The following is a 19,772-nucleotide window of genomic DNA, read 5'->3' on the forward strand; positions in this document are numbered from 1 at the left end:
GAACAGAATCCAATCAGTTAACCTTTGACAGAGGGAATAGCATATGCAAAGGCCCTGAAACAAAAGCGAGCTTCCGTGTTTTAAGAAATGTTGAAGGGCAAGCATCTTTGGAACTTAGTGATCTTAGGAAGAGGGTGTTAGTTCGGAGACAGTTAGGAGCTTATTCTAGAGATCCAGGTGATATGTGATGGTGATAGTGTCATTGAAGAGAGACATCCTTGTTTACAGATTTTGAGAAAATATCATTTATGTGAGTTGGAGATTAGTTAGATTTGGGGGACGATAAGAGAGAGAGGTGTCCAGTGTGTCTCCCCAAGTTTCAGCTTGAGCTGTTCAGTGACATTTACTGAGGTTGGGAATGCTGGAGAAGGAGTAGTTGTACATATTCCCCTCCATCTCCGCCGTGGTTAGGGTTGGGATTGTGGGGAGGAATTTGCATATGGACAGAAAATGAGAAGTTTAATTTCAGATCTATTGAAATTGAAACCCCTGAAAGATGTCCAGACTGAAATGTCGAATAGGAAGTTGATGAGGGGTCAGTGAGCCGAGGAGTCGAAAGAAAGATTTCTTGGACTCTCAAGGTCTGGCAATAGTGCTCTTTTATTTAGAGAATAGTATGGAATAGCATGGGGACAGGACCCATGGGCAGTGAAGAGCTGTTGCTGCTGCTGCATGGGAACAGGACCCATGGGCAGTCAGAGCTCCTGCTGCTGCCCTGAGTTGAGGGTTAGGGCTAATTTTATAAGGCATGGGTATGTGACTTATTTTTACTGGGAAAAAAAAGGATGATGTAAAAAGTCATTAAATGATTTCAGTGCAGATGGGGTCTGGTTATTGTGCGGTCATATAATTTTTAGATACGAATCTGGCCATATGGATCGGCATGTAGGTGAGGATGCCCTGGGCTTCTCTGCCTGGGGCAGCCCTAATTCATACCATAAAAAACTCCACTGGGTCATATAGTTTGGCATGTAGGCCAGATCACCTTGGGCTTCTCTAGCTGGGGCAGCCTTAATTCACATCAAAGTTAGATATAAAGATGTATGCCTAGAGCTCAAAAGAAAGATGTAGTAATTGGGAATCACTACCATTTAGATGAAATTTGAAGCCATGAGAGGAGTGAGCTTATCTGGGGAGAGACTGTAGGACAGGCAAGAGGAAGTAGGGCTGCATCCTGAGGAACCATAACATTTAAACATCGGGTAAATGAAACAGAACACATCCCCCTTCAGAAAAACAAAATGAAACAAAAACAAAAACAGGAGTGGCTCAAAAAAAACATGCAGGAAAATGTGATGTCAAAGGATGAAAGTATTTAAAGAAGTTCAGATCTGAAGAGGAACCAGTAAGATCTAGACTAAAAAGTGTCCATTGCATTTAGCAAGAGCAGTTTTTGATGCCAGAGGGTTGAATATTGTGAATGTGTCCATACAGTATCAACAAGCTCTCCCTGGCAAACAGGCCCTTCGGTTTTGTTGCAGTTTATGGGCTATGTCTTCTGGTTCTGGTTTAGGTGTGAGGCTTCTGTCATTTAACCACTAGAGACACTTGTACTAAATCCTGACCTACCACTAATAGCAAATGGCAGGAGAGTTAATCCTTCTATCACTTTTCTGCCTGTAGCTCTTCTTGATCTGGAATATTCTGACATTTTATGCGTACTTAGAGTATAAGCATATACACATCAATACCAGTTATAAGCCATACAATAGGTTGAATAAGCCCAAAGGCTCTACCCACATGTCGTTTTAGTGTTTTCCCCAACCCTATCACTGAATTCAGGCATTTATTTATTTTTTTTCTCACAGGAGCATTAACTAAGGAATTTAGCACCTGTTTATGAAGGGTTAGAACAGCTACCAGGAGATCATCTTATCCTGCAAGTTAGAAGCTTGGTGAAGAACAGGGGAGAGGGAAAGTTTAGGCCACAGGGGATGGTTGGAGTGGCTTTTTTTCTCCTTTGGTTTCTTGCTCCAGATTCTGTGCCAGTTCCTCCCCTATGTCCCTCCAAGCACCTAAAGAATACCTGGGCTTGGCAGCTCCTTTCTTTTTGTTCCCACACATGCTGCTGCAGCTCTACAATGTAGTCCTTGGTGCTTTTTGGCCACTCCTCCTCTCATGGGACTGGGAAGGATAGTGATTTGGGTTTCTGTACTCAACAGAGTTATAACATGTCAAAATTTATGGGATGCGCTAAAGTAGTGCTTAGGAGAAAATTTATAGCTTTATGTACCTATATCAGAAAGACAGAAATGCCTCAGATCAATAACCTAAGCTTCTACCTTTAGAAACTAGAAAAAAAAAAAAGAGCAAGTTAAATGCAAAGCAAGTAAAAAAAATGAATAATGAAAATTAGAGCAGAAATCAATGAAAAGCAAACAAACAAAAGATCAATGAAACAAAAGTTGATTCTTTGAAAAGATCAATAAAATTGACAGACTTTAGCCTAACCATAAAAAAAGAGATGACATAAATTACCAAAATCAGAAATGAAAGTAGGGACATCACTACTGGCCATATATTAATTAAAAGGATTAGAAGGGAATATCATGAACAATTTTAGCCAACAAATGAGACAACTTAGATGAGAGGGAAAAATTCCTAGAGAGAATTATCAAAACCTACTCAAGAATAACTTAAATTCTGAATAAACCCATAACAAGTAAAGAAATTGAATTAGTAATTTAAAAATCTTCCCACAAAGAAAAGCCAAGGCCTAGATGTCTTTACTGGTGAATCTTATCACACATTTAAAATAGAAATAAATTCAATCCTTCACAAACTCATCTGGAGGATAGAAGAAGAGGAAACACTTCCCAACTCATTCTGTGAGGTTATATCACCCTAACACCAATGCCAGGCAAAGACATCACAAAAAAACAGACAACAAAAATCTATAGACCAATATCTCTAATGAATAGATACGCAAAAATCCTTTATAATATATTAGCAAACGAAATCCAGCAATATATAAAAAGAATTATAGAATGATCATCTAGGTTTTATCACAGGAATGCAGATTGGTTTAAATCTGAGAAATCAATAAATGTTATGTACCAGTTTCATAGAATAAAGGACAAAAACCATATGATCATCTCAATAGATACAGAAAAAGCATTTGAAAAGTCTAACACACATTCATGATTAAAAACTCTCAACTGACTAGAAACAGAAGGGAATTTGTGCAAACTGATAAATATGATCTATCAAAAAATCCCATAGTGTGCATCATACTTAATGTTGAAAGACCGAAGGCTTTCCTCCTAAGATCAGGAAGGCTAGAATGTTCTCCAATCTCACCACTCCTGTTAACATTATATTGGAGATTGCAGCCTATGCAATAAGAGAAGAAGCATATAGGAATGGGGATTAACTGTAAATTGGCACAAGGCAAGTTTTTGTGGTGATGAAAATGTTACAAAGTGCATTGTGGTGATAATTGCACAAACTTAGAAATTAACTTTTAAAAAATCATTGAACAGTACACTTACAATGGGTAGATTTTATGGTATGTGTATTATCCCTTTGTAAATAAAGCTTTTTAAAAAATAATTACCTTCTCCTTGGTGTAGGGAAACTGTGACAGCATACTTCTCTGACATTCTAGGCTCTGAATGTAGTAATTAATCCTGCCACCTATGTCCCACTGCTACATGATATTGGTCAGTTGTATCCTTTGTTATTTATACTGTACTAAGAAAATACAGAAAACTTGGTCTTCTATTAAGCTGTATAAAAATATAATAGTTTATCTTACCTTTGTCCCACCCCATGAGTAGACACCTCGAGAGTTTAGAATCCTTTTCCCCTGTTACAAAGGGTATACAAATGTAATATTTAAATTTATGTTATACAAATATGTTGTCTTTAAGAGATGAGTATTAAAATTGGTGATGTGAATACAACTTTATATGTATTTTTCATTACTGTAATTGCTTTTATATCAGTAAAGCAGTGAATTATTAATCATACTATTATTAATGAACCTAGATATTATAATGACAGCTTACCTTAATGGATAGAACATGTATAATAGACCTACGGGTAGTCCAAATTCTTTGTTTCACCATTAATTATAGATTGAAACGTCTCTGGTATTCATTAGTAGAACATGAATAGGACTTTTCAGAATTATATAGATATCATTTTGAGTAAGCACACATATTCGTGATTTATTATTGTGATATAATTAATCTTACATTTAAATTGATTCTACATTGAATTCTTTTTCTTGCAGGCGTATCTCATTAGCTAGTCCACGTCAACTTTTTAAAGCTTCTAATATGACACAAAGATGGCAACACAGAGAGATTTCAAATTTTGAGTACTTAATGTTTCTCAACACAATAGCAGGTAATTTAAGCTTACATGTTTGCTTATTTCCAAAGATAAATTATTAATGGTGATATGATTAGATTATTTTGAGTACTGGTATAAATAGCTTATTTTTATTTTTGTTATTACCACATGAATACCTTATCAAGAGTAATTTAATAGTAGAGTTTACATGAACAGTTGACTACCGGAGGGAAATTAAAAATGAGTATAAATGCTCTTTTCCAAAAATATAATATGAAAATTTACAACTATTTAATATAGTAAGAATGGATTTATCATGGAATAGTAGGAACGATAACCCATATACAATCTTAAAAACCTATTAATAACTTGATTAGAAATGTTTGATGAAGCAATGAAATACAACATAGAAAAAAGAAAGCTGGGTAAAATATTAAGTAAAGAATATTTATATTATAACCTGTAGATGAAAATCTAAAGACTAAATGGCCCTGTAAGAGGTCTATAATCATGTAATATTATTGAAGATCACCTATTGAGAGAGTAAAGAATAGAAATGTGTCATTACTTTTCTTTTGTGAAAACTAGTATAAAGGAAATGGAGAATGTATTTATGAGACATTTGAGATTCAGTTCAACAAACTGACACAGTTTATATTTGAGGCACAAAGGAGATACAAAGAGAATAAGGCATGTTGCTTATTCTCAGAGAAGTTGTTTTAAGTACGAATGTCAGCATTTATGTGATTCTAGAACAAAGGGGTATAGATTCAATAAAAGAAATACAAAATACAAAGTACTATGGGGATTAAAAGCACAAAGGAGGGAAATTATATAATATTCATTCAGTTGATGGGAGTAAGGAAAAAATCAGGAAAGTTTCATGTTTGTGTAACGGTGGATATTACTTTAATTGGCAGAGGAGGTAGTTGGGAGTTTAGGAGTCATTCCATGTAAAACTGAAGGCATAAGCAAACATGCAAAGATGGGAAAATATGAAGTATAGCTAGAGAATGATTAATGGTAAAGTATGTGTGTGTGTGTACATGCATGTGTGTACATAAAGTATGTATTCATAAAGGTATGATGAGAAAAAACTAGAAAGATAGTGTGGAAACATTGTGGAAGATTTTCTGTCAATTTGAGTAGTTAGCAGTCAATTCATTGGGAAACTTCCGAAAGTTTTGGAGCAAATGAGTGATATTAGAACTGTATGAAAAGTTAACTTGGAGGCAGAATGAAGGATAAATTGGAGTAGAGAGAGAATAGACAGAGAGCAAAGTTAGGAAACAATTATATATAAAAGGTAATGAGGGCTTGCATTAGAGAGGTGGTAGTGGGAATGACAATGAAGGATCAAATAGCATAAGAATTTACGAGGTACAACCATTTGACATCCAGCTGACTGAATGTAGGTGTAAATGAGAAGAAAGTGTCAGAAAAGACTTCCAGGCTTCTGGCCTACATCACTGGAAAATGGTGATGTCATTAATGGAAAAAGAAGTCAGAAAAGTTGATCTAGGGAAAGATGCTGATATTACTGTGCTAGCAAGACATCCAAGTTATCAAAAAGAATTGTTGAAAGTTTGGGTGAAAGAGGGTATTTGGAATTTAGAGATAGGACTTTGGATTTCTTCTCCATAGAGAGGAAATCACTGAGAGAGAGTTGAGATTATCAAGCCAGACAGTACAGAAAGCAGTGAGATAAGGTCTGGGGCAAAGTTAGTAAAGGAGAAAAGAGAATGAGTAATCCCCGAGTTTGTAGACTTAAAGCAAATGTCTTGAGAGGCAAGGGGCAAGGGAGAAAGAGAGAGAGGCCTTGGTCACCTGTTTCAAATGCTGTAGAGACGTAGGGAGAATTACGAATGAGTACAGGCCACACCTTTGGCTTTGGCATTTGGGGACTTAGTGGTTACTTTATAGGTGTTCATTTTCAAAGCAAGGAAAAAAGATTTATTATAAGGGCTGAGTGGTTGAAGATGAAATGAGAACATTAGATAGAGATTAATTTTCTTGTGTGATAGTAAAGAGAGGATAGGTTAAGGCAGAGGACAGAAGCCATGAAAGAGAGAGAAAGAAAAGTAACAACTCAAGTTGTGAGGGAGATGAGTTCAAGCCTGAGGTGAAGTAATTACACCTCACAAAGAATGAAGACTGTTAGGGAAGTGAGGAAGACAGGGAGTATTATGAAGAATTGGAAGTTAAGGGCTCACATTGAAAAGTCTTAAATTTTATCACTTAAGAAGATGTTCGTCTTACAGTCAGTTGAGGGAAAGAAATGAAGAAAGTTAGAACAGTTACGTGGAATTTAGTAGGGATTATATGACTAGTGACTGAAAGGATTTTTAAGTAGTAGTGAGAGACAAGAAACTTACATAAGCTTAATGGATGTATTTTGCTTGTGATAAATTAATTAACACATAGATCGAATGTGCAGTAATAATTATGGAGAATAGTGATCTACTCTCAAATGCTTCTATTGTACCTACAGTGTCTTTTAAATATATTCCCTGGATATTCTCTTTAAAGAATAGAATCAATAATTTGTTTTGGATGGTATTTGTGATACATAAGGTTCTCATGATACCATAACAATTCTCAAAAGACAGTCAGTAGGCATTCAATAACCATATATTGAGGAGTTTAACTTAATAAAAGTCTGTTCACACTGAGCAGATGCATACTCTTTTTTGTTAGGTACAGTAAACTTGATGATTTAAGCAGATGGGACAAGATGAAGATTTTACTGTTTACTAACATTTCAATCAGAAGGAGAGGGAAGTAGGGGAGAAAAAGGGGATCAAAATAAACTGCTTTTTGCTGCTGAGTTTGGTTATTTTTTCCTGGGAGAAATTAAAATTGACAGAAATATGTAGTGACGTAATTACCTCTGAAGTAAAGTTACCTAGTTGTTCATGTTTTGTAAGTCTATCCAGGTCAGTCAAGGAAGATCTCTGTTACTCTCCTAGGCCTCAAGCCCAAGATGTATAGAGTGAAATGAAGTTAAAAACACCAAATCATAAGGAGGGCTTAGATTCCAAGAGTCTAGGTGGAGAAGTACTTGAATATTCAGCTATATATTGGTATGACATCGATATATATTTGAGAAAGAGAAAGGAGTGAAAATGCTAGAATACTCAATAAGAAAGGAATTCAAACAATATTCATATACTTGTCTTCCTTATATTTTAGCCATAAAAGTCTGTTCACGTTAAATCTGACTAAAAATAGGTTGTAGACTAGTATAGTGGAGCTGGGATTCAAATGCCAGCGTTTTGACTCCAGAAACAATGATTTACTCCACCATGCTACCTCCTTAAAGAAATGATATCCAGAAAACTGCTGTATATATGTAAAAGGGCTACCTCATCCTTTGCCTTACTCATATTTTTAGTAGACCTAAATGTGTCATTGAATGTCATTAGTTTAGAAGAAGTATAGAAGAGTATGTGACAGCGTCTAGGAGTGGGGGAAAGCAACATTGACAATGATGTACGTTGTATTTGGAGGATCAGGGAATTTGAAAGCTGTCACAGGAATTTCAGTTATTTAATACAACATCCTCATTTTACAGATGACTAATAAATGCCCACAGGGGTTAGGTCACTTAAACTTGGTTGATTAGTTGGATGGTTGGTTAATTAATGGCAGAGAAAGGATTCTGGTTTTGAAAATCTATATGAGAATTGCAAATTGTTTTTTAAAGTCTTAATAAAGATTATTTTATTTGCTGCTGGCTTTCAAGTAATGAAAAAGTCAAGTGTAGTTTACAAGAACATAAACTTGGGGGCCAGAATATCTAGATTTGAATATGGTTCAACCATTACTAGTTGCATGATTTGGGGCAAATTACCTAACCTTTTGTGCCTCAGATTTTTCATCTGTAAAGTGAGGACAATGCTAATTTAATAGGGTTATTGTGAGGATTAAATGAAATAGTGTATGGACAGCACTAAGAACAAGATCTCTCACTCAAAAATTGCCAGTGTTTCTTGTTATTTTTAGTAAATTATACTCCTCAATCAGTTTATCATTTCATTTTGTTATTCTAAATTGAGTTACTTTTTTTCTCTCTCTCCTAGGACGAAGTTACAATGATTTAAATCAGTATCCAGTGTTTCCCTGGGTCATCACTAATTTTGAATCAGAAGAACTGGATCTTACCTTGCCAAGTAACTTCAGAGATTTGTCCAAGGTAATCTCTCAGTAATCATCTGAAATATAATTGTCTTGCATATAAAAATAAATTTGATCATTTTTAATTTTCACATTACTCCTTAAAAGTTCTTTTAATTATAACTTTAATATGTTTATCTTTTAAATGTATTTTCAGTATTCTCAAATTTGAAATTTAGAAATTTAATGTGCATGATAAGCTCGACAACAATGAAAAATATTAATAGTTACGGGGCAAGCCTAGTGGCATGGTGGTTAGGTTTGCACGCTCTGCTTTGGCGGCCCACAGTTCATATATTAACAGTTATATTCCTTTTGTCATGTACATTTAAAAAGACATTATTCCCAAATATCAACTTCTTCTAAGAGTGTTAGTATTTGATAAAACATAGGAGGAAAATCATGGCAATTTCTCACCAGTACTCTTAAAAAAGACAAGTAACCCTGCACTGCTCCCAACCTCCTAACTGATCTCCCTGCTCCCTCTAATCCCATTCCTCATGCGACAGAATGAACCTTCTTTAAATCTGACATTGAATTATATAAATCCAGTGCTTAAACCTTTCTTGACTTAGCTTTTTTTTTTGTCTCTCCAAAGCCCCAGTACATAGTGGTATATCCTAGTTGCAGGTCATTCTAGTTCTGCTATGTGGGATGCCACCACAGCACGGCTTGATCAGCAGTATATAGATCTGCACCCAGGATCTGAACCGGCGAACCCCAGGCCGCCAAAGTGGAGCAAGTGAACTTAACCGCTCGGCCATGGAGCCGGCTCCCTTGACTTATCTTTGATTGCAGAATGAATCTTTCCCAATTCAGAGCTTTGCTCTCTCTGCCTTTAATATTTGTCTCCCTACTGTGTGAGTGGCTGACTCTAGTCCTTTAGGTCACCTCCTCATAGAGACCATTACTGACTACTTTCCTTCCCTGATATTCTGCTCTGTTTCTTTCCTAGCACCTACAATGTCTTGCATTTACATATCCTTCTACCTACTTATTTTGGTTTTTCCTTTCTCCCCCACTAAGCTCCATAGTGATAGAGTTCTTGTTGTTCACCATTATTTCTCCTATGCCTAGCACAGCGCCTGCTGTTCAATAAATGTGTTAAATGAATTAAATAATAAAATATATATGGCATTCTCCCTAAGTTATAAAGTATTAATGTTAACTATATTAGATTTTTAAATGTCAAAAATGTGAATAAGAAAACAAAAATTACCCCTAATTTACTACATATCAATAAGGAATGATTACATTATATATATATGTGTGTGTACATACACACTATTTTTAACTTTTCTCTAAGTATTTTCCCATATCTTCAGGTATTCTTCAAGATCTTTCCTTTCTGTCCTGGATTATCAATAAATAGAATATCTTGAACCATTATTTTGTGATGTAAAATGAGGTTATATGTCTTTTTTTCTTTTAGCATTTTAGCATGGAGAATTTCAAGTATGTACAAAGGTAGACAAAATAGCATAATAAATTCCCATGTACCAATCACCCTGCTTCCACAGTTATCAACTCATGGTTACACTTACTTTATCTTTACTCTCATTTTCTTTCCCTCTTCCCATACTACTTTGAAGCAAATCCCAGACCTATCATTTCATTCATAAATATTTCAATCTGTACTTCTAAGAATTCTTTTTGAAGTACAACCATAATACCATTAGCAAACCTAAAATACTAACATAATTTCTTAATATTATCAAATACCCAGGGGCTGGTCCCGTGGCCAAGCGGTTAAGTTCACGCGCTCCGCTGCAGGCAGCCCAGTGTTTCGTTGGTTTGAATCCTGGGTGCGGACATGGCACTGCTCATCAGGCCACGCTAAGGCGGCGTCCCACGTGCCACAACTAGAAGGACTCACAACTAAGAATATACAGCTGTGTACTGGGGGGCTCTGGGGAGAAAAAGGAAGAAAAGAAAAAAAAGAAAAAAGAAAATAAAATATTATCAAATACCCAGTAGGTATCATATTTCCAATTGAATTACTACTTTCAAAATTCTATTTAGTTTGTTTATTCAAATCAGGATCCAAATAAGGATCGCATATTGCAATCAGTGGATACATCTCTTAAGTCTCTTTTAATTTTGTGGGTTTTTCTTTCATCTTTAATTTTTCTTTCTAATTTTTTAGTTGAAGAAACACAGTGTTTGTCTTGTATATTTTTTCACAATTTGGGTTTTGCTTATGCATCCCTTTGATATAGTTTAACAGTTTCCTTCCTCTGTCTTCTATATTTCTTATAAATTGGTAGTCGGTTCCAGAGGTTGATCGAATTCAGATTAGATATTTTTAGGAAGACTGCTTCATAGGAAGTTTTCGCATTCTTCTGTCAGAGGTCATGTATCTACTTTACTTCTCTTTTGTGAGGTTAGCAGTCATTGATATTTAATGCCTTGATTTGTTAGTTTGGTAAGCATTGCAAAATCATGGTATTTCAATTCTGTCACATTTGTTTCATTTACTATTGAGAATCATTCTATGATGAGACATTTCCCTTCATCTGTTATTAGGTTTTCTAATGGTACCTTGCATTGGAAAGGCAGGATAAAAGTTTCATTTTTTTCTCTTTATATACCAATTTTCAAAACAGTGAATTGGTTAACATCCTCCAATGAAACTTAACTAATTTTTTAAAAAGATCTTTATGAACTCACTGACTTAAATGCATTTGATGTTTAAATCCGTTGCGGTTATTATTTTTATTAATGTTCAGTTGTTCCTACTTTGACCCCGGGAAGATTCTTCAAGTTGCTCCCGAGTCATTTTGATACAATCTTAATCTTAGTAGTCTTTGATAACTTCCATTCTCTCTGGTGGGACAAGGTGCTCTAGTCCTAACCCTTACATTTTCTGGCCCAGTTCTAGAATCATCTGTTTCCTTAAGGAGCCCTAGTGGGAGTCCTTTTACAGAGAAATAACATCTGAAGACCACAGTTTGATCTATTGTTCTTGTTACTGGATTTGTCATTATTTCTAGGCCCTTTGAGAAAGAACTAGGAAAAAGTTTAAGATGAAATACATCATGAGTTGAAACTGATTCCTCCAATTTAAATTTAGGATCATATTTCCTTTAATGTATAAGGAGTACAGAGTCCCTGATCCCATTTGTTCAGGTGGTCAGGAAGTCCAGTTTTTCTTTTGAAGCTTCTTTCCTTTGTAATTTCCAGCAATACCTAAAGAATGTTTATATATTTCACAGATCTAACCTGGAGATTTCTTTGTTCCTTCTTCCCTGCCTATACCTTGAAACAGCATTGCTCCCTTTCCCTCTAGGTCACTCTAAAGTTCTCAGAACGCCAGACTTCCTGCTCTTAGTACTGACTTCTTCTAAGAATATGCATAATCCCTTCCCTTAACGCTTCCAAATCCATTTTAGGCTACAGTGAAGTATTTAAGTAGAGCTCTACTGAGTACCCAGTCATAGCTCTACTGAGTACTATGAGGTAGTCAGTGATTTACCATCTCAGTTTGAGTATCACTGCCTAGTTTCTGCAGATCCCCACGTGACAGGTACCAGTTCAGTCACCATATCTAGTTTCCTTCACATAAGAGGCCAGGGGCTTCCACTTTTCTGATGTCAGAGGAAGAGTGTCCCCTTCTTTACCTGTCTCAGGGTGTATACTTTTTTGCCCTGGCATGATTAACATTAGGAATGTTTGAGAGTAACCCATACTCTGTATACATAGGATATTATCTGCTCTTTCACACAGTCCAGATGATCACAGTAGTCATCAGTGATGTCAACACAAAGGTTAACATTTTCTTCACGACAAACAACGGTGTCTAGGTACGGCCATTGCCTGTTTGATTACCACATCTCTGTCTCTGCCCCCATCTTTGCTACAGTCATCTGATCCTATGATGTCTTCTATTCTCTTTTACCTTTTATGCCTTTGCTGTTGCTCTTCCATTCATCTAGAAATTTGTACTTCCATGCTACTCTCTGTATACTTTTATTATAATACATTACATAATGTATTATAATTTTGACATTTTCTCTGCATTCCCTAATAAGGGAAATCATTGAATAGAAATTTTATGTTTTGTTAATTTCTATATCTCTGGTGCCTGGTATGGGGCTTATAACCAAGAAATTGTGGCAGTTCATATATCTACTTTTTCACTTTTAAAAGAGAGTTCTCATTTTCAAAAGAAAGCCTTATTTGCAGATTACATGTCTGATAAGGGATTAATATCCAGAATATATAAAGAATTCCTGAAATTCAACAACAAAACCAAACAATCTGATTCAAAAATGGGTAAGGACTTGAACAGACATTTCTCCAAAGAAGACATACAGGTGGCAAATGAGCACATGAAAAAATGCTCAACATTACTAATCATTAGGGAAATGCAAATCAAAACCACAATGAGATACCACTTCATGTCTATTAGGATGGCTACTATAAAAAAAAGGAAGCATAAAATGACAGATATTAGTGAAGATGTAGAGAAATTGGAACCCTTGTGTACTTTTGGTGGGAATGTAAAATGGTGCAGCTGATATGGAAAACAATATGGCAGTTCCTTAAGAAATTAAAAATAGAATTACCATGTAATCCCCATCTATCCTTCTTCTGGATATATACCCAAAAGAGTTGAAGGCAGAGCCTTGGAAGCGGTATTTGTATACCCATTTTCATATTCATAGCAGCATTATCCACAATATCCAAAACATGGAAGCAATCCAAGTATCCATTGATGGATAAATGGATAAATAGAATGTGGTATATGCATACAATGGAATATTGTTCAGCCTTAAAGTGGAAGGAACCTCTGATACACACTGCAACATAGATGAACCTTGAAGACATTATGCTAAGTGAAATAAGCCTTTCACATTCACAAAAGGACAAATACTGTATGGTTCCATTCATATGAGGTATTTAGATTAGTCAAATTCATAGAGACAGAAAATAGAGTGGTGGTTGCCAGGAGCTAGCAGGGAAGGAGGGACTTATTTAACAATTAGAGAGTTTCAGTTTTTCAAGGTGAAAATGTTTTGGAGATGGATGGTGATGATGGTTGCCTAACAATGTGAATGTACTTACTGCCACTGAACTGTACACTTAAAAATGGTAGATTTTATATTATGTATATTTTACCACATACTACAATTTTAAAAAAAAGAGGCCAGCAAGGGGAAAAGAAAGATATTAGTAAACTAGACAGAATGCAGAGGTTTGAAAAAGTGCATACGTGTTCCTGCTTTTGCTTCTGTGTGATCACCTTGCAAACATGCCTCAAGCATACCCAGGTTATCCTGCTATGGGGACATGACTGACACATGGAGGGTGGTTGAGTTGTGCCAGCTGAGGCCATCCTGCTCAAGCCAGTCCTCAGCTGACCACAAAAACATGAACAAGCACATCCAAAAATAGCCAAATCTGGCCCAGATCAGCGGAATTTCCCAGGTGATCCATTGACTGTGAGGAATACTAAATGGATAAATGGTTGTTTTCTTTTTTTGTTTGTTTGTTTTAAAGGAAAACTTTACTTACATTTAGGTATCATATTTGTTCTAAGATCCTGTGATGTTTCACTGGAATCTGTAGAAGTCTTTAGTCTAGTAAATGGGGACTGTATTAGTTTGACTTGTGTAGTGAGCCATGTGGAAGATCAGTAATAAAAACTGGACAGCTCTTTAATTCTCAGGCTATTATATCCTACTCTCTCTCTCCATTATTTAAATTTTATGTACATAAAAAGTAAAAATACCATTTTTCATTAATTTTTTAAAATTTAAAATTGGCTTCACAAAATAAATTATGTTTAAATAAATAACCTTTCTAGAGTTCTAGAAGAGCTCCCTTTTTTTTTATTATTAAGATTATGATAGTTTACAACCTTGTGAAATTTCAGTTGTACATTATTGTTAGTCATGTTGTGGGTACACCACTTCACCCTTTGTGCCTTCCTCCCCAACCCCCGGTAACCACCGATCAGTTCTCCTTTGTCTATATGTTAACTACTACCTATAAGTGGAGTCATACAGAGTTCGTCTTTCTCTGTCTGGCTTATTTCACTTTACATAATAGCCTTGAGGTCCATCCATGTTGTTGTGAATGGGACGATTTTGTCCTTTTTTATGGCTGAGTAGTATTCCATTGTGTGTGTGTGTATATATATATATATATATACCATATTTTCTGTATCCAATCATCACTTGCTGGGCACTTAGGTTGGTTCCACGTCTTGGCTATTGTAAATAATGCTGCAATGAACATAGGGGTGCATGGGACTCTTGGAATTGCTGATTTCAGGTTCTTAGGATAGATACCCAGTAGTGGGATGGCTGGGTCATAAGGTATTTCTATTTTTAACTTTTTGAGAAATCGCCATACTGTTTTCCATGATGGCTGCACCAGTTTGCATTCCCACCAACAGTGTACGAGGGTTCCTTTTTCTCCACAGCCTCTCCAACATTTGTCACTCTTGGTTTTGGATATTTTTGCCATTCTAACAGATGTAAGGTGATATCTTAGTGTAGTTTTGATTTGCATTTCCCTGATGATTAGTGATGATGAGCATCTTTTCATGTGTCTATTGGCCATCCTTATATCTTCTTTGGAGAAATGTCTGTTCATGTCCCCTGCCCATTTTTTGATCGAGTTGTTTGATTTTTTGTTGTTGAGCTGTGTGAGTTCTTTATATATTATGGAGATTAACCCTTTGTTGGATAAGTAACTTGTAAATATTTTTTTCCCAATTAGTGGGCTGTTTTTTGTTTCAATCCTGTTTTCCCTTGCCTTGAAGAAGCTCTTTAGTTGGATGAAGTCCCATTTATTTATTCTTTCTATTGTTTCCCTCGTCTGAGGAGTTATGGTGTCTGAAAAGATTCTTTTGAAACTGATGTCAAAGAGTGTACTGCCTATATTCTCTTCTAGAAGACTTATTGTTTCAGGCCTAATCTTTAGGTCTTTGATCCATTTTGAGTTTATTTTTGTGAATGGTGAAAAAGAATGGTCAATTTTCATTCTTTTACATTTGGCTGTCCAGTTTTCCCAGCACCATTTGTTGAAGAGACTTTCTTTTCTCCATTGTAGGCCCTCAGCTCCTCTGTCGAAGATTAGCTGTCCATAGATGTGTGGTTTTATTTCTGGGCTTTCTATTCTGTTCCATTGATCTGTGGACCTGTTTTTGTACCAGTACCATGCTGTTTTGATTACTGTAGCTTTGTAGTATGTTTTGAAGTCAGGGATTGTGATGCCTCCTGCTTTGTTCTTACTCAGGATTGCTTTAGCAATTCGAGGTCTTTTGTTGCCCCATATGAATTTTAGGATTCTTTGTTCAATTTCTGTAAAGAATGTCATTGGGATTCTGATTGGGATAGCATTGAATCTGTAGATTGCTTTAGGTAGTATGGACATTTTAACCATGTTTATTCTTCCAATCCATGTGCATGGAATGTCTTTCCATGTCTTTATGTCATCATCAATTTCTTTCAAGAAAGTCTTTTAGTTTTTGTTGTATAGATCTTTCACTTCCTTGGTTAAAGTTATCCCAAGGTATTTTATTCTTTTTGTTGCGTTTGTGAATGGGATTGAGTTCTTGAGTTCTTTTTCTGTTAGTTCGTTGTTTGCATATAGAAATGCTACTGATTTATGTATGTTGATTTTATACCCTGCAACTTTGCTGTAGCTGTTGATTGTTTCTAATAGTTTTCCTATGGATTCTTTGGGGCTTTCTATATATAAGATAATGTTGTCTGCAAACAGCGAGAGTTTTACTTCTTCATTGCCTATTTGGATTCCTTTTATTTCTCTTTCCTGCCAAATTGCTCTGGCCAGCATCTCCAGTACTATGTTGAATAAGAGTGGTGAAAGTGGGCACCCTTGTCTTGTTCCTGTTCTGAGAGGGATGGCTTTCAGTTTTTGTCCGTTGAGTATGATGTTGGCTGTGGGTTTGCCATTTACGGCTTTTATTGTGTTGAGGTACTTTCCTTCTATACCCATTTTATTGAGGGTTTTTATCATAAATGGATGTTGGATCTTGTCGAATGCTTTCTCTGCATCTATTGAGATGATCATGTGGTTTTTGTTTCTTATTTTGTTAATGTAGTGAATCACGTTGATTGACTTGTGGATGTTGAATCATCCCTGTGTCCCTGGTATATATCCCACTTGATCATGGTGTATAATCTTTTTGATGTATTGCTGTATTCGGTTTGCCAGAATTTTGTTGAGGATTTTTGCATCTATGTTCATCAGTGATATCAGCCTGTAGTTTTCCTTCTTTGTGTTGTCCTTGTCAGGTTTGGGGATCAGAGTGATGTTGGCTTCATAGAAGGTGTTAGGGAGTACTCCATCTTCCTCAATTTTCTGGAATAGTTTGAGAAGGATAGGTATTAAATCTTCTTTGAATGTTTGGTAGAATTCTCCAGAGAAGCCATCTGGTCCTGGACTCTTATTTTTGGGGAGGTTTTTGATTACTGTTTCTATTTCTTTACTTGTGATTGGTCTAAAATTGGCTTCACAAAATAAATTATGTTTAAATAAATAACCTTTCTAGAGTTCTAGAAGAGCCCCCCTTTTTTTTTTAAACTGAGTCTTTCAGTTTGTACTTCTATGCTAGCACATGGCTTATTAAGATTTTTTTGTGCTTTAGAGGATGTCTTTGTAGACCTTTTCAGATGCGATGAGTAGTAATGTGGCTTGTGGACATGTTTCTGTCTTGATGGAACAGTTACTGATGGTGATAAGTGGGAGGGCATTTGGGTATTTCTGCTGAGGTTATATTTCTCCCTTCAGCCGTCATTGTACCTGATCCAGAGTTCCTGTAACCCTATCACCTGCTCCTCTCACTGTTCCTTGCCAGCTGCCTCCATTCTCTGACATTGTCTTTGTTCTCTATCCCATTCAAAATCTGCGTGTCCAGAAGAAAGCCTCCAAAACAACGTTTTTTATATAGGCTATATGACTTTTTCGTTATGAGAATTCATTGAAATAATATAAGCAAAATGCTATTATAGATTATTTGCCAGCTAAATAAAATCCTTTATTAAATTTGAATTTTTTTTATGTTACAGCTGTTTCTAAGGAACTTACCAAATACTTTTGTCGGATGGGTAAAATACTGTTTTAACTCATGCTTTTATAACTTATCTTCTGTGTATGATGAATAGGCTATTTTTATGCCCCAGTAGATGATCAATGGTAATTTTGCTTTTTTTATTTTGTTAGATTAAAAGTAAAATGGGGAGGGGCTTCAAAACCAAAATAATAGTGTTGCTTTCATTAATCCCTATCCGTATACATCCATATCCACTATACAAAGACATAAAAATATCATTTTTGTGATTGAGTGCCTTTAATTGTATTAGTATCCATTTTTATATTATGAGAAATTTTGTGAAAGATTTGTACTTTGGGCTGAGGAAGGAATATTTATAAAGAGTACTTTGAACAAGAACTGAAGGGCACATAGTTGAATAGTGAACAGTAGCATAATTAGCAGGGCTGGGAAGAAGTGGGGAGCTCTAACACTCAGTCACATATCTTTTAACTAATATCACCTTTCCTATAAAGAAGTGGTAGTCATTCAAGGGACCACTGGTGGCGCAGCGGTTAAGTTTGCATGTTCCGCTTCTCAACAGCCCGGGGTTCACCGGTTAGGATCTCGGGTGTGGACATGGTGCCGCTTGGCACACCATGCTGTGGTAGGCGTCCCACCTATAAAGTAGAGGAAGATGGGCATGATGTTAGCTCAGGGCCAGTCTTCCTCAGCAAAAAGAGGAGGACTGGCAGTAGTTAGCTCAGGGCTAATCTTCCTCAAAAAAGAAAAAAAATCATTCAAGTTCACAAAAATGGAATTCCATTTTCATTAAATACTAATAGAAATAAATGAGTTTGGAATTAACTACATTATTTTAGGGAAACTAAGCATATCAGATATTTGGAAATTGTACTTTGCACATATAAAATAGTGGTAATTGTTTACTTTATAAAAATGACATTCCTGTTGGTATTACAGTTTACCATAGTATTTACAATGTGATTCAATTTTCAAGTATCTGTTTATAAACATATTTTCAGGAATGCATCTCATACATAAAATGAGCCATATCTGTATGAATAATGATTATAATAGAATTGTATTAAAATTTGTCCCATAGTATATACATTTAGCAAACATTACTATTTGTTTAAATAAACTTGTAAAATTGAAGAAAACATTATGTGCAAAGCTTAATTTAAAACATAAATAGATCTCATCTCCATCCTTAAGTAGATAAATATAGGCTGACTAGCTTTAAAATGCATTAAATTATTTATGCATATTTATGTTCATTTAATTTCCCCAAAGCTGGTTTCAGAGGCATTTTAGTAGCTTGATACAAAGCAACAATTTTATTTGGTAATCTCTTCTGTGTTTCACAGGGAATTTTCTTTCAGAAGCTGAATTAATGTAATCAACACCCTTTCTTCTGTATTATTTTTCTGATTATTCTTTGAAAAAAGAAAAAGTCTGAATGGGACAATGTAAAAGATGTCTCTTGAAGGTATAAAATTTTATTTTATGTCCTTATAATTACAAACTAGTTTTGTCATTCTATTGAGAAGATTGTATCTACTTTAGTCTGAATAACTGAGGAAAATAAAATATTTTTTTGTATTGAGAAAATCTTCATTTAGCATAATGATTTAATTTATTCTTTCAAAGCTGAAGAAAAGTAAGGATCAATTTTGAAGTAGATTTTTTTTCCCCTCCACTTTCCCGGTTGTTTCATCACAAGTCTAAAATTCTGACTGATGAGAAGACACATCTAACCCCATGCATAGACTTTAGAGTGACATTAATCCATATTTTACAAATACACATTGATTTTTATATTTTGACAGCCTCCTTGGAAAAGATAAGAATCAACATTTTCTTTTTTCTTTATAAGAAATTATAATTAGGGCAGAAATGTATTTACAAACTGTCATACCATGAAAACAAATTATGATGGCTGAGTGTTTCAGTACTAGGGCTTCCTTTGTAGATTAGTAAGATTTTCTTTGCTATCGTGATTTATTTTTTCCCTTAGTAGGAGATTGATCGTGTAAACCAATTTTCTAAGAGAGGAAAACCAAGACAATTTGAGGCAATCATTTCTCTTCTATGTGATCAACATAGTTATTTTGGAATATTCAATGTGTATATGTACTGTAATCTGAATTCCAATTCCAAAATGATAATCAATTCACTTGCAAATGAAAACTTGGCTATAGATTTCAGAAGGAAGGAATATCCCACTTTATTATTGTTAAGTAATTTTTATTGAAGGCTTAATTACGTC

At 35.3% G+C, this 19,772-nt stretch overlaps 1 protein-coding gene across 5 annotated transcripts in view; it reads left to right on the forward strand.

The window, feature by feature from the left end:
• Positions 1-19,772, forward strand: part of LRBA (LPS responsive beige-like anchor protein) — a 709,727-nt gene that overhangs the window by 505,442 nt on the left and 184,513 nt on the right. For all 5 annotated transcript variants that reach the window (XM_070261528.1, XM_070261527.1, XM_070261529.1 and 2 more), the window contains exons 43-44: positions 4,238-4,353; positions 8,382-8,494. In XM_070261528.1, the coding sequence (XP_070117629.1) occupies positions 4,238-4,353; positions 8,382-8,494 (229 nt within the window). The remainder of the gene's footprint in view (positions 1-4,237; positions 4,354-8,381; positions 8,495-19,772) is intronic.

The sequence above is a fragment of the Equus caballus genome, chromosome 2 (assembly GCF_041296265.1).
Source record: "Equus caballus isolate H_3958 breed thoroughbred chromosome 2, TB-T2T, whole genome shotgun sequence".
Lineage (NCBI taxonomy): Eukaryota > Metazoa > Chordata > Mammalia > Perissodactyla > Equidae > Equus > Equus caballus.